The following is a 14309-nucleotide window of genomic DNA, read 5'->3' on the forward strand; positions in this document are numbered from 1 at the left end:
TGTTAACAAGGATGGACCTGCCATGACACATTGTAATCACGCAAAGTCTATAGTTTACCTTGCAGTTCACTCTTGTTGTACATGTTATGGGTTTGGACAAATACGTAATGACATATATCCATCATTGTAATATCATACAGAGTATTTTTTGCTCTAAGAATCCTCTGAACTCTGCCGCCTCATCCCCAACCCTCCCCCCCCACAATCCTGGGAAGCACTGATCTTCTTATTGTTTCCGTAATTTTGTCTTTTCTAGAATGTCATGTGGTTGGAATCATTCAGTATGTAGCTTTTTCAGAGTGACTTCTTTGACTAAGTAATATGCATTTAAATTTCCTCCATGTCATTTCATGTCTTTAATAGCTCATTTCTTTTTAACGCTAAATAATATTCCATTTCTGAACGTACCACAGTTTATCCATTTAGCTACTGGAGGATATCTTGGTTGCTTCCAAGTTTTGGCAGTTATGAATAAAGAAGATAAAAGTATCTTTGTGCAGGGTTTTGTATGGGCATAAATTTTCATTTCATTTGGGTAAATATCAAGGAGTGCAGTTGCCGGATCATATGGTAAGACTATGGTTAATTTTCTAAGAAACTGACACATACGTCTTTCAAAATGGCTGTACCATTTTGCATTCCCACCGGCAGTGAATGAGTTCCTCTTGCTCCACATCCTCCCTAGCATTTGGTGTTGTCAGTGTTTTGGATTTTGGCAAATCTAATAGGTGCGGAGTGGTATCTTGTTCTAATCTGTAACTCTTTAATGACATATGATATGGAGTATCTTTTTATATGCTTATATGCCATGTGTGTATCTTTGGTGAGGTGTCTGTTAAGGTCTTTTGCCCATTTTTAAAAACTAGTTTTTTTTTCTTTTGAGTTTTAATAGTTCTTCGTATATTTTATTTTATTTTTTTTACCTTTCCATTTTTTTTTTTTAAGTAATCTCTACACCCAACGTGGGGCTTGAACTTACCACCCTGAGATCAAGAGTTGCATGCTGTACCAACTGAGCCAGCCAAGCACCCCTAGTTCTCTGTATATTTTAGATAACAGTCTTAAATCAGCTATATCTATTGCAAATATTTTCTCTAGTCTGTGGTTTGCCCTCTCATTCTCTTGACATTGTCTTTTGCTGAGCAGAAATTTTTAATTTTAATGATGTACACGGATCATGTTTTTGATAGTGTGTCTAAAAACGCATCTCCATACCAAGGTCATCTGGGTTTTTTCCTGTTTCTTTGCACAGTTGTATTGCATGTGTTTCAACCACAATTTCATCTTTTGGAGAGGAGGAATCTGACATATGACCCTAGAAAAGCAGAAGGAAATAAAGAGAAAAGTCCCACATTAGCAGACGGCAACTATTTTATTACAAATGATTGCTTTTTCTTTATTAAAAAGCAGGGAACCTGAAAGGTTAATAATGTTTGATAAGTACCTTGTACAATTAATAATGTTGACTGTATACGTGTTCTCCAGTTAGTTTTAAGAGACATAGTAGAAGACTCTGATTTAGAAGGGGAGATTTTGGGGCACCTGGGTGCCTCAGTCGGTTAAGCCTCTGCCTCTTGATTTCAGCTCAGGTCTTGACCTCAGGGTTGTGAGATTGAGCCCTGCATCAGCCTCTGTGCTGGGCGTGGATCCTGCTTAAGATTTTCTCTCTTCCGGGGCACTTGCGTGGCTCAGCCGTTAAGCATCTGCCTTCGGCTCAGGTCATGATCGCAGGGTCCTGGGATCGAGCCCCGCATTGGGCTCCCTGTTCGGTGGGAAGCCTGCTTCTCCCTCTCACACTCCCCCTGCTTGTGTTCCCTCTCACTGTCTCTCTCTGTCAAATAAATAAATAACATCTTAAAAAAAAAAAAAGAAAAAGGAAAAAAAGATTTTCTCTCTCTCTCTGTACCCCCCACCCCAGCTCATGCTCTCTCTCTCCCTAATAAGTAAATAAATAAATAAATGGGGAGATTTTCATTTTTCTAGCCTTTTTCTCTTCCATTTGTCAGTAATCCAAGTGGATTGAAATACCATGTTTCATAAAGCTTCAAGAAATTATTTTGATATTATAGCTACCCTATGTAAGTTTAAATTATTAATAGCATTTTTACCCATCATGTTAGACTTTAATATAGTATTTCAGAATTTAGAGAAACCTATTGAGTGGTAAATTAAAATGAAATAAAAATATTGTTACTGAATCATTAAGTTTAGAAGTTATCTAGCGTGTTGCCTTCTTGTCTCAGGAAGAAACTGAGATCTGAAGAGATTTTAATATTAGTGCATGGGTGTGTGTGTTAGGAAAGCTTCAAGACCACCCCGTTATGCTGATTTACTAGGAGTACTAATAGGACACAGTATATAGTTGTACTCATGGCTGTGATTTATTAGAGTTAAAGGATACAAATCAAAATCAGCAAAGGGAAAAGGCACATAAGACAAAGTTCAGGGGGAAACCAGGGGCAAGCTTTCAGAGTCCTCTTTCAGTTGAGTCACACGGAAAGTGCTTAATTCCCCTAGCAATAAGTTGTGACAACACATGTGAAATGTTGCCAGCTAGGGAAGCTCATTAGAAGGGGTTTTTATTAGGGGTCGATGACCCCTCTGCCTAGCATGTGCCTAAGTTCCAGACTCCCAGCAGGAAGGAAGTAGTCAGTATAACTGGATTGTTTCTACGAACAGTTAAGGTGCGGTAATCTGTACCTAATCAGGGAGGGTGGGAACTCTGCTGAAATCCAGGTTCCTAGGCACCAGCCAGCGAAGGGCCAACCTTGCAAGTGGGCCTTTTAAGACAGTCAGTCAGGCCTGCTGTGTTAACTCTTTTCTGCATTGTGCATGTGTGTGTGTATGTCACACTTGGCATACAGTGTGCTTTTATTAAATGTTAGCTGTTTTGATCTATGATAGGGATTCTTCATTGATTACTACTATTAATTGTGATCTTCTGCATTCCTAGGGGGTAGGTTGGCCAGTGTTTTCATCTTCATTTGATCAGTGAGACCAAGGCAAAGAGAAGCCTTGGCACTTATTTGACAGAGTAGGTATCAGAATCTAATATGTTCTTTTTGCAAGTCCATAGGGAAAAAATGGGATTTTTTTCCCTTGTTGACATTTCTAGAGGGCATTAGTAAAATAAGAAATAGGATTAAATATTTAGGTTAATGTCACGTGGGACCAATTTATGTTTTATATTTAGCTGTGTGATTTTTGAACTTTGGGGCACAATGTCATTTAGTGCAGCACAGTTCTGTCGGGGCAAAAAGTGATCTTGACTGTTTCACATTTTGTATTCCTAATGAATTAGACATCATTAATCTTTTTTTTTTTACGATTTTATTTATTTATTTATTTGACAGAGAGAGAGACAGCCAGCAAGAGAGGGAACACAAGCAGGGGGAGTGGGAGAGGAAGAAGCAGGCTCATAGCAGAGGAGCCCGATGTGGGGCTCGATCCCATAACGCCGGGATCACGCCCTGAGCCGAAGGCTGACGCTTAACCGCTGTGCCACCCAGGCGCCCCTAGACATCATTAATCTTAATCCAAGATTAAACTAATCCATATCAGTACTGATTTCAGTGAATGCCAGTTGCTACTTTACCTCTACCCTACCCATTACCTTTTACTCTCAAATAAGTCAAGGCATAGTAAGATTTCAGTCACTATGCTGAGTTCCACTTGGCCTTATAGATGAACTTTGAGATTTCTTAATAGGTATCCCAAAGCGAATTTAACTTTTCATATAATATACCTATCAAAGCAATTGGATCATTATCTTTATTTCTTGTAAGTTGTACTTGCAAGTAAATCAGACCAAGCCACAATTTCTTTATCTCTCCAACGCCAGGGATAATTTTAGGGTTATTAGATTCTGTTGTATGCCACTCTACCGGCTGAAACAGTTTATAGTATATTCACTCTCAGTAAACTCATTTGATGCTCATAATGGCTTATCATGATAGGTATTATTTCTGATTTTACAGAAGAGAAAGTTAAGACTGACTTATCCAAGGCTCTGGAAGCTTCTACGTTGGGGATCAGGCTTTTAACTTTGCATTATTTACGTGATATAATGAAGATGGTAAGCTCTTTGGACATTTTTGTTCCAAGTGTTAGCAAGAACCATTTTAGAGAAAGCAAATTATCCAACAGTAAGTAAAAATTTTCATGGGGGGGGGCGCCTGGGTGGCACAGTCGTTAAGCGTCTGCCTTCGGCTCAGGGCGTGATCCCGGTACTCTGGGATCGAGCCCCACATCAGGCTCCTCCGCTAGGAGCCTGCTTCTTCCTCTCCCACTCCCCCTGCTTGTGTTCCCTCTCTCGCTGGCTGTCTCTATCTCTGTCAAATAAATAAATAAAATCTTAAAAAATTTTTTTTCATAGGGGCACATGGGTGGCTCAGTTGGTTAAGCGTCCGCTTCTTGGTTTTAGCTCAGGTCATGCTTTGTGAGAGAGAACCCTGCATTGAGCTCCACCCTCAATGGGGAATCTGCTTGAAGATTCTCTCCCTCTGCCCTGACCTCCTCCCTCTCTCTCTCTCTCTCTCAAATAAATATATAAATCTTAAAAAAAATTTTTTTTTTCAGAATTTCCACCAGGCCATCGCTAAAATATTTTTGGTCCCTTGTGTTGGATAGTAAATTTATAAGCCTGAATAAAATTATGCTCCTTATGTTGCTCCCCAAATAAAAACAAAGATTTAGGGGGCGCCTGGGTAGCGCAGTCCTTAAAGCGTCTGCCTTCGGCTCAGGGCGTGATCCCGGCGTTCCGGGATCGAGTCCCACATCGGGCTCCTCTGCTAGGAGCCTGCTTCTTCCTCTCTCACTCGCCTGCTCTGTTCCCTCTCTCGCTGGCTGTCTCTCTGTCACATAAATAAATAAAAAATCTTTAAAAAAAAAAAAAAAAAAAAAACAAAGATTTAGAATTTTTTTTTTTAAGATTTTATTTATTTGACAGAGAGAGACAACCAGAGAGAGAGGGAACACAAGCAGGGGGAGTGGGAGAGGAAGAAGCAGGCTCCCAGTGGAGGAGCCTGATGTGGGGCTCGATCCCAGGACTCCGGAATCACACCCTGAGCCCCAAGATTTAGAATTTTTTAAGTTGGTAAGAGAAGAATCTTATACTTTGTACCAGAAGAAACTATGATATTTGCTGTTATGTCTTGGCCTGAGGAAGGTCTTTCCAAATATACAAAATACTGAAAGCCATGAAAAAGAAGTTCGATTAATATAACTACATAAAAATGACCGCTATGAGCAAAGTCAAGATAAATGATAAACTAGGAAAAGTATTGCTAGTCATGTGACATAAGGCTAATTTTCCTTATAGAGAGCTCTAACAGATCAAGAAGAAAATGTTAATATAAGGAGTAAGGGAAATGCATAGATGTTTCATATCAAAGTAAACACAAATTGCTCAATTTCACTCATAAAATATGTATATAAGATACAGAATTTCACCTGTTAGATTGGCAAAACCAAAAAGTTTCAACACTCATTGTGTTGGAAAAGATAGAAGGAGATCACACTCTCTTGCATTGCTGGTGGGACCTAAGTCGGTGTAGGCTGCAGGGAGGAAGGGCGACTTGGTATTGTCTATCAGAATTACAAAAGCTACATATGCATATATTCTTTGACACAGTAATTCTGATTCCAGCAATTTAATCTGTGAATATACTTGCAAAATGATACATATGCAAGATCATTCATGAGAGCATTGTTCGAGTGGTCTTTGGAGATTTAAACTCCCTCGGATACCTGTATTTTGCTTCTCTTTATTTTTAGTATTACTTTGTCTTCTCTCTTTTTTTTCCTTAGAAGTTGGTTTATGGTCATTTTATCGTTCCGTCTAAAAGGTGCAATCAGCCAGATTGTTCGTTTGAATCAGCAGAAATCTACTCTGGCAAATTTAAGCAGGAAAAGAATTTATCGAGAAAGAATATTGGGTAATCCAGAATAATCAGCCAGGTAGCCAGAAAACTTGGCTTGGAAAATAGCAGCGAGGATCCAAAAGCAAAGTCTGTATAATATGAATTCGTTGAAAGTTCTTCATGACCTAGAGTATTTTTAATTGTTCCCTGTTTACTTTAAGGAGTATGTATTCTATTTACTAGGTGCACACATATATAAATATATTAGGATCAATTTGTGAATTTTGTTCAGTTTTTCTACATTTTTACTACCTTTTGGTCTGCCTGATCTGTTTTTAATTGCAGTGGGTTAAAACTTCTTGCATTATATTGGATTTCTTAATACCTCCTTACAATCGTAATTAGTTTTTACTGTGGTATATGTCCATACAAGTTCATGATTATTATACCTCCTTTTTGTGTTGCCTTTTTAATCATTATGTAATTTCCCTCTTTATTCCTATTAATGCTTTTCTCTTGGTTTTTCCATGTACTCTTTTTGTGGCCTTAGGCAAGTCATTATCCTCTCATTTTCCTCACTGTAAAATGGGTATAATACCTACCTTATAAAGTTTCTGTGAAGATTCACTGAGAAAATATATATGAAGTATTTTACATGTGATAGGTTCTCCATAAATGGATCGAAAGTACTTTTTTGCCTTTAGGATTCCTTTTTCTCTCTCCTTCTCCTTCTCTATTCAAGTAGATTTTATTTTATTTTATTTTATTTTTAAGATTTTTTTTTTTTTTATTCAACAGAGATAGAGACAGCCAGCGAGAGAGGGAACACAAGCAGGGGGGGTGGGAGAGGAAGAAGCAGGCTCATAGCAGAGGAGCCTGATGTGGGGCTCGATCCCAGAACGCTGGGATCACGCCCTGAGCCGAAGGCAGATGCTTAACCGCTGTGCCACCCAGGCGCCCCTCAAGTTTCAGATTTTAAATACTATTTGCCTATAATTGGAAATGTGCTTAAGGGGTATGATTAAAATAGTCATCAGGACTTTTTTTAATAAGCGAGTGAAGGTAGTGGAATGTTTGCCTCCCACACCAAGAGTCTGACAATTCTCTAGTACTTGGAGACCTTTAAGTTACTGTTCCCTGCTTTTGCACTGGATCCAGTGTTTCTAAGTCTCTTCCACATTCTCAGGTGTACTAAATAAGAGTCTTTCAGAATTATAGTTGAGACAACTGAAAAAGGACCTCAGTGGGATATAGAGTTCTTAGTAAGTCTTAAAATTAATACTATATTTTGATCAGTACATGTACAAAGAAGGACATAGAAGTGTCATGCACATTTAAGGAGGCAGAAGTGTGTGCTTTCCCCCTCCTTTTTGATAGCATTTAGAACTTATCTTTTATTCCTCTCTTAATTTGGATTTTTATCATCTATTTATATTACCAACGTGTGTTGTGTGCCTCCTGTGGTCCTGGATATCTTGGATTTAAGAATATATAGAGATAAGAGGAAGAAAAACAGTGTCAGCTGGGAAAACAGCACAGAAGGTGCTTGATAGTCAAGGGTTAAAAGATCCAATGCTGAAGAGAGAAGAAATTGTGATGAAGTTGTGATCCATCTTTGGAGAGCCTTGAATGACAGGTTGAAGAGTTTTGACTGTATTCTATAAGCCAATAAAAACCACGAAGGCTTTAAGGATAAAAAAATCAGGTTATGGGGCGTCTGGGTGGCACAGCGGTTAAGCGTCTGCCTTCGGCTCAGGGCGTGATCCCGGCATTCTGGGATCGAGCCCCACATCAGGCTCCTCCGCTAGGAGCCTGCTTCTTCCTCTCCCACTCCCCCTGCTTGTGTTCCCTTTCTCGCTGGCTGTCTCTGTCAAATAAATAAATAAAATCTTTTTTAAAAAATCAGGTTATATACTGAAAATATTTACAGGTTGTGTGCAGGAAAATACTCTGCTGGCAATATTGAAAAAGAAATAGAAAAATGCAGTGTTATGAATAAAACTTTAGCTCATTTAAAATGTTATTTGGTAACATTGAACTAAGCTTTAAATTGGTTTTTTTCTTAAGGTCCTTTAACATGTGACTTTATCAGTGAGGCTCTTCTAGACCATTCTTTATAAAATAATCTTTTTCATTCTTCCTACCTTTATTTTCCTCCGTAACACTTTGTACTGCTGGTTGTGTTATATGTATACGCTTGTTTGTTTATTGTCTGTAAGATTGTAAACTCCATGAGAGCAAGGGCTTTCTTTGTTCAATGCTGCCCCCCAGTGCTTAGAACTGCGCCTCATTTATACCCTTTAATAAATATTTGTTAATGAGTGAATGAATATTCCAATTAAGATGACCACAATTTTTCATGTGGTTTATAATGTGGGAAGAGCAGTAGGACAGGGTTTTGGGTTCTTTCCTAGAAACTCCTGTTAAAACGTGTTTTCTTTTCCCTTTCCTCCAGAGTTTATATTCAGAGCACCAATCAAATTAAGCAAGCCTGGGGAACTTCGTGAGGAATATGAAAGCCTGAGAAAGGTACGGTATACAGGTGATCACACCACTCATTTTCTTAAAGTAAATTGAAATGATGACATTAAAGAATACTTAGTGGGAGTTTTCAAAAATTTACAATGCAGAGCCTGTCTTTTTCCATATGACCCTTATACTGTAGCTATAATGGAGGTAGAGTAAACCTTAACTAAGAACCCCTTTTTAGCTGTTCTTTCAAAGATGAAACTGTAACTCACCTGGCCTGTCTTATACCTGCCGCAATAACTGGCCACCAAGAGGGGTATTCTTGGCCGGCCTTCCTTCCTTCCTTTAAATTAATTTGAGAGAGAGAGCGAGAGCGAGCGTGCAGGTGCTCCAGTGTAGGGAGGGACAGAGGGAGAGAATCTCAAGCCGACTCCCTACTGAGCCCGGAGCCTGCTGCAAGGGGGTTGGGGGGAGTCCATGCTGGGCTCCAGTCCCACCACCCATGGGATCCTCACCTGACCTCAGCCAAAAACAAGAGTCAGATTCTTAACCCAGTGAGCTACCCAGGTGCCCCTATTCTTGGCATTTAAATCTTGGTTAAAAGCCAACATATAAGCTCCAATAATAATAGCTTGTATTGCTTTTCCTTATCTTGCAAGGTTCCTCTAATTACATGTAACCGGTATTATCTTTTGTTGCTTTTACTCTGTTATGTACTGCAGAAGAACTGTAACTTAGGACAGTAAGGGGGGTAGTAAAATAATTTCCTAGGTAGAGAAAGTTTACCACTGGGAAAGCTTTTAGCGATGTCCCCATCATCTTATTTCCAATGTTTTCAAACTAATTGTGAATCACTTAGAAAATTAAGATGTCAAAAAGGCTGGTAAGAATTATGTTACAGGATTTATCAGTAGGGAAGAAAGGGATAAAGAAAGGGGGGGTAATCAGAAGGGGGAATGAAACATGAGAGACTATGGACTATGAGAAACAAACTGAGGGCTACAGAGGGGAGGGGGGTGGGGGAATGGGATAGACCGGTGATGGGTAGTAAGGAGGGCACATATTGCATGGTGCACTGGGTGTTATACACAACTAATGAATCATCGAGCCTTACATCGAAAACCGGGGATGTACTGTATGGTGACTAACATAATATAATAAAAAATCATTATTAAGATAAAAAAAAAAAGCTGTGTTTATGATACTAGTTACATTTTTAAATTCATTACTATCATGATGTCTTTTTTTATTCTAAATAAATATTCACTTTTGAGTATAAAAAAAAAAACAAAACAAAACAAAAAAAAAGAATTATGTTACAGGATTTGTATCATCCTTCCCCAGCCCTTTCCCTACACCACCATACCTTACCCACCTTCGTAAACGATTCTACATGTGGATATTTAATATTTTATAAAGGTAAGTAATCCACTTAATCTGGATCAGGTATCATCATAAAACAGGTGAGACAATAACATTATTGTGGCATTTTACACTGAATGAAAAACTCAGTGTTTGAAAAGGTCATGTTAAAGAGAAAATAGAGAACTCTGTTTAATTACTATTCATTCTTTGACTTTCTCTTTTAAATGAGAGTGTCAAATGTTAACTTGGGTCCTCATGCTCCTCTTATTTTGGTATTATGAGGGTTGTTTGGTTTTTAAATCACTTACAAAGCTTTTTTCTACCTAGGAAAAAATTCTTTATAGGGACCACATCAAAAGAACCACAGATTCCTCTTAATAAAATTCTAGGATCTGCAGATATTTAATTCTGATATACCTTTTTGCAAACTTGGAGGATATGGAAATTTTAAAGCTATCAGCTTGAAGATAAAAAACAAGGAATTGGAGGTGGAAAAAGGAGATAAAACAATGCATAGTAAGAGTAGAGGTTTTTAGAAGCTTTGGGAGAGAGAAAGAAACCTTGGGGAACTGTACTTTTACTCCTTTTAGGAGGGAGGGACAGAAAAATGTTTATTTTTTTTTTTAAGGATTTTATTTATTTATTCGACAGATAGAGACAGCCAGCGAGATAGGGAACACAAGCAGGGGGAGTGGGAGAGGAAGAAGCAGGCTCATAGCGGAAGAGCCTGATGTGGGGCTCGATCCCGGATCGCCGGGATCACGCCCTGAGCCGAAGGCAGACGCTTAACCACTGTGCCACCCAGGCGCCCCCAGAAAAATGGTTTTAAAAGCATTTTAAATGGCAGAATGATGTTAAGTGAATCCAGGACAATCTCACCCTATATAAACCGGATTGGGTTTGGAAAACATTCACGTATGTCATTTGGGTTAAATAAATGACATATAGAGGGCCCTCCCCCCCATTCCAAGTACCCAAGTTGTTGGCATCCATCGTACAACCTGGAAAATGGAAATTCAAGTCAGAAAATCCAAAGGCACTAATTTGGCATATCTGTACAGTGGGATAATATTAGCAATCAAATCGAATGAACTCCTGGTACATGCTGCCACTTAGGTCAACCTCAAAAAGATGCTAAGTGAAAAGAACCAGGTACAAGGGACCACATATTGTATGATTCCATTTGTAGGAAATGTCTAGAATAGACAAGTGTAATGGAGACAGACAGGAGACTAGTGGTTGGTTGATGTAAGGGGCGGGAATGGGGCTAAGCACTAAAAGTGCATGAGTGATTTAATTGCAGTGGTAAAGATTTTTAAAACTGATTTATGGTGTGTTCCACAACTTGGTAAATTTACTAAAAGTCACTGAACTATATGTTTGAGGTGGATGAATTATATAACATGTAAACTATGCCTCCATAAAGTTGTAAAGAAAAATTAAAAGGCATTAGGCGTTTGGATGGAGGACCTGACAGAGAAAAGATGTCTCGTAGAGTGCGTATTTCTAAAACAAAACAAAGTAAATATCTAGATTACTGGATGATTATCTAGGGAGGGAAATCCTTAAACGTTTCTATAAGCGGGCACCTGGGTGCCTCTGGCTCAGGTCATGATCCCAGAGTCCTGGGATCGAGCCCCATGTCAGGTGCTCTGCTGAGCAGGGAGCCTGCTTCTCCCTCTTCCTCTGCTTCCTCCCCCCTGCTCATGCTCTATCTCTCTCTCTGTCAAAAAAATGAATAAAATCTTAAAAAAAAAAAAGTTTCTACAAGCAAGGGATGATGAGTGGAAATTGGTTCTACACAACTCATCATTACTATTTTGATGCATCACATGCTACTAATATACTTTTTATTTGGTATATTTTATTTTGTTTAAGTGAGAGCAAAAACTTTTATAAGGGCTGGAAAAAGTTAATAAGAAATTTTATTCTTCTTTTTTTTTTTTTTAAAGATTTTATTTATTTATTTGACAGAGAGAGAGACAGCCAGTGAGAGAGGGAACACAAGCAGGGGGAGTGGGAGAGGAAGAAGCAGGCTCATAGCAGAGGAGCCTGATGTGGGGCTCGATCCCATAATGGTGGGATCACGCCCTGAGCCGAAGGCAGACACTCAACCACTGTGCCACCCAGGCGCCCCAGAAATTTTATTCTTCTGATTCTAGTTCTTTTAAAAGATATTTACTTAGTAATCATAGATCCTCCTACTTGTGGGTAGTTTTATGCTTACTAAGGTTACTATGAGTTTCTAAATTGCATGATTCTATGAGTGGACTTGTATTTCTGAATACGTTTAAAGCTTTCTTCTTGCCATATATCGTAGGTGATTTTGTTTTCTTAATAAGAAAAACAATGCAGGAATATGCAAAGCAAAATGTGAAGGTTCCTCTTTCCCTTATTTCTCATTCTCTTCACCATAGTTAACTAGTATCGGCAGTTTAGTGTGTATCTTAGGTCTTGTATATATTTACACACACACACACACACACACACACACAGACTTTAGTCTTTTTCAGGATAAATGAAATCATGGTGTATATTGATTTATTCATCAGATATTTTTTGTGTCCCTACTGTGTGCCAGGCATTGGGGATGTGGTGCTGAAGAAGACACCCAAGGTCCTTGCCCAGGGAGGTTCCATTCTAGTGCAGAAGACAGTAAATAAGCAAATAAATACTTACTATATATTAATAAGGTAGGATCAGAAGAGTCACAGGGGCATGGAGAGGAAACTTGAGGAGACACAAAAAAGCTGTTTTAGATAGAGTAATCAGGAAAGTCTCTCAGAGAAGGCAACGTTTGCATTGCTGCCTGGAAGAAGTGAGGTAGCAAGCCAAGTAAAAGTATGCAGAAAGAGGATTTCAGGCAAAGGAGCCACAAATGCAGAGACCCCGAGACAGGAACAAGTTTGGCTTGTTCAAGGAACAGTGCGGCTGGAGCTTGAGTGTGCAAGTGGTGGGTGGGAGGGTGGTATGGGGATTTGGTAGGAGATGAGTTGGGAGAAATAAAAGGGCCAGATCGAAGAAGGCCCAGTTAACCTGTTAAGGAACCTAAATTTATTTTCAGTGTGATGTGAAGCCAGTAATATGATCTGACTCATACTTTTAAAAGGTCTCTGGTTGTGCTGTGGGGAATAAACAGTAATGGAGTTAGGAATTCTATTTATTGTGAATAGTAGAGACCCAAAAATAACGACCCAAACAAATTAGGAGTTTTATTTTTCTCAAGTAACAAAAACCAGATGTAGGCAGCCCAGGGCTGATACAGCAGCTTCATGACATCGGGAAGTCAGGTTCCTTGTGTCTTTCTCTTTGTGTCTTCAAGTGTGCCTGTTTCCTTGTACTGTGGGTTGGCTGATCCTCTCTGGAATCACATCTAGACAGAAGGTAGGGGGAGAAAGACACATATATCAGCTGAATTGGGTTTTGTTTTTTTTTTTTAAGAGCTTTCTCCAAAGCCCCACCCAGTGACTTCATGCATGCTTCATAGTCCAGTGTCATAGACTGTCTCTAGCTGCCAGGGAGTCAGGGAATCAGTGTTTTAGCTGGGTACATTAACTTCCCAAGGAAGATCTGGGTTCTCTGGGAAAGGAAGTAAAGAACGGATAATGAGCTAGGTAGCTAGCAGTCTGTGACTCATGGGACAAGTACGGAAATAAGACCAATCAGGGCACTTCTAGATAAAGCAGCATGTTGGGTTTAAGCACGGTTAGGGTTTTGCTCAGGAGTATGGCAGAAGGAGAGATGCAGTGGATGGGAACGTGTATACAAGGACGTTGTTGTGTTTTGGACCATGTTTTTGAGGAGGTTATTTAAGGAGGGAATTGAGGAGACGACGACATGATGGACAGCGAAAGCGTGGTAGGGTCAATGGATTGAGGTTTTGATGGTGATAGAGGATTGTAAAAGTAGGGTCACTAGCATACCAGTCAAGCCGGAAAGCTAGGAAGTGGTGGTCTAAATGTGAGAGGCTCAAAAGTGAAACTGGAGGTAGTTTAGTTACTGGACAGGAGAATGTTTGAGTTTGATCAGGGAGTAGACAACTGAAGCAGGATGGAAGAAAAGACTTATTTAGGAGGAAGTAAAGGAACTGAGAGAGTCTACTGATGTTGACTTTTTTAGGAACAATCACTGGAGTAGTTGGAGAGAAACATAGGTGCTAAGTATTTCTGTGAATAAGGGGGATTGACAAAGAGATAGGAGACTAGCAGAAAGAAGGGTTGTGAGTGTTACAGTCTGATGGCTTCAGAGAAGCTAGGATTTGTGAGGAATAGTATGATGTATTCTGTAATTTGCTCTTTTTTTCACTAACAATATGTGTTTTTTTTTGTGGGTGATAAGGCTTTCATATAGATATTTTTTTCATCCTGAGTGATATTTCATAGTATGGATGAGGCATAATTCACTTAACTATTCCATTATCATTAGTCATTTAAATTCTTTCCAATTTCTGCCAGCGTTAAAGAGATGTTGTACTGAATACACATGAACAGATGGGAGCAAATACTTCCTTTAGGTTAGATTCCTAGAAGTGAAAGTTCAGGGTCAAATGGTATGTACACTTTGTATTTGGTGGATAGTAACAAATTGCCTTTTATTTTTTTTAAGATTTTATTT

At 39.1% G+C, this 14309-nt stretch overlaps 1 protein-coding gene across 2 annotated transcripts in view; it reads left to right on the forward strand.

Annotated features, from left to right (window-relative positions):
* RNF169 (ring finger protein 169) overlaps positions 1–14309 on the forward strand; it is an 85337-nt gene that overhangs the window by 23927 nt on the left and 47101 nt on the right. For both annotated transcript variants that reach the window (XM_045816148.2, XM_045816149.2), the window contains exon 2: positions 8317–8390. In XM_045816148.2, the coding sequence (XP_045672104.2) occupies positions 8317–8390 (74 nt within the window). The remainder of the gene's footprint in view (positions 1–8316; positions 8391–14309) is intronic.

The sequence above is a fragment of the Ursus americanus genome, chromosome 16 (assembly GCF_024610735.1).
Source record: "Ursus americanus isolate L20-20 chromosome 16, mUrsAme1.1.p, whole genome shotgun sequence".
In the NCBI taxonomy this organism is placed as follows: Eukaryota; Metazoa; Chordata; class Mammalia; order Carnivora; family Ursidae; genus Ursus; species Ursus americanus.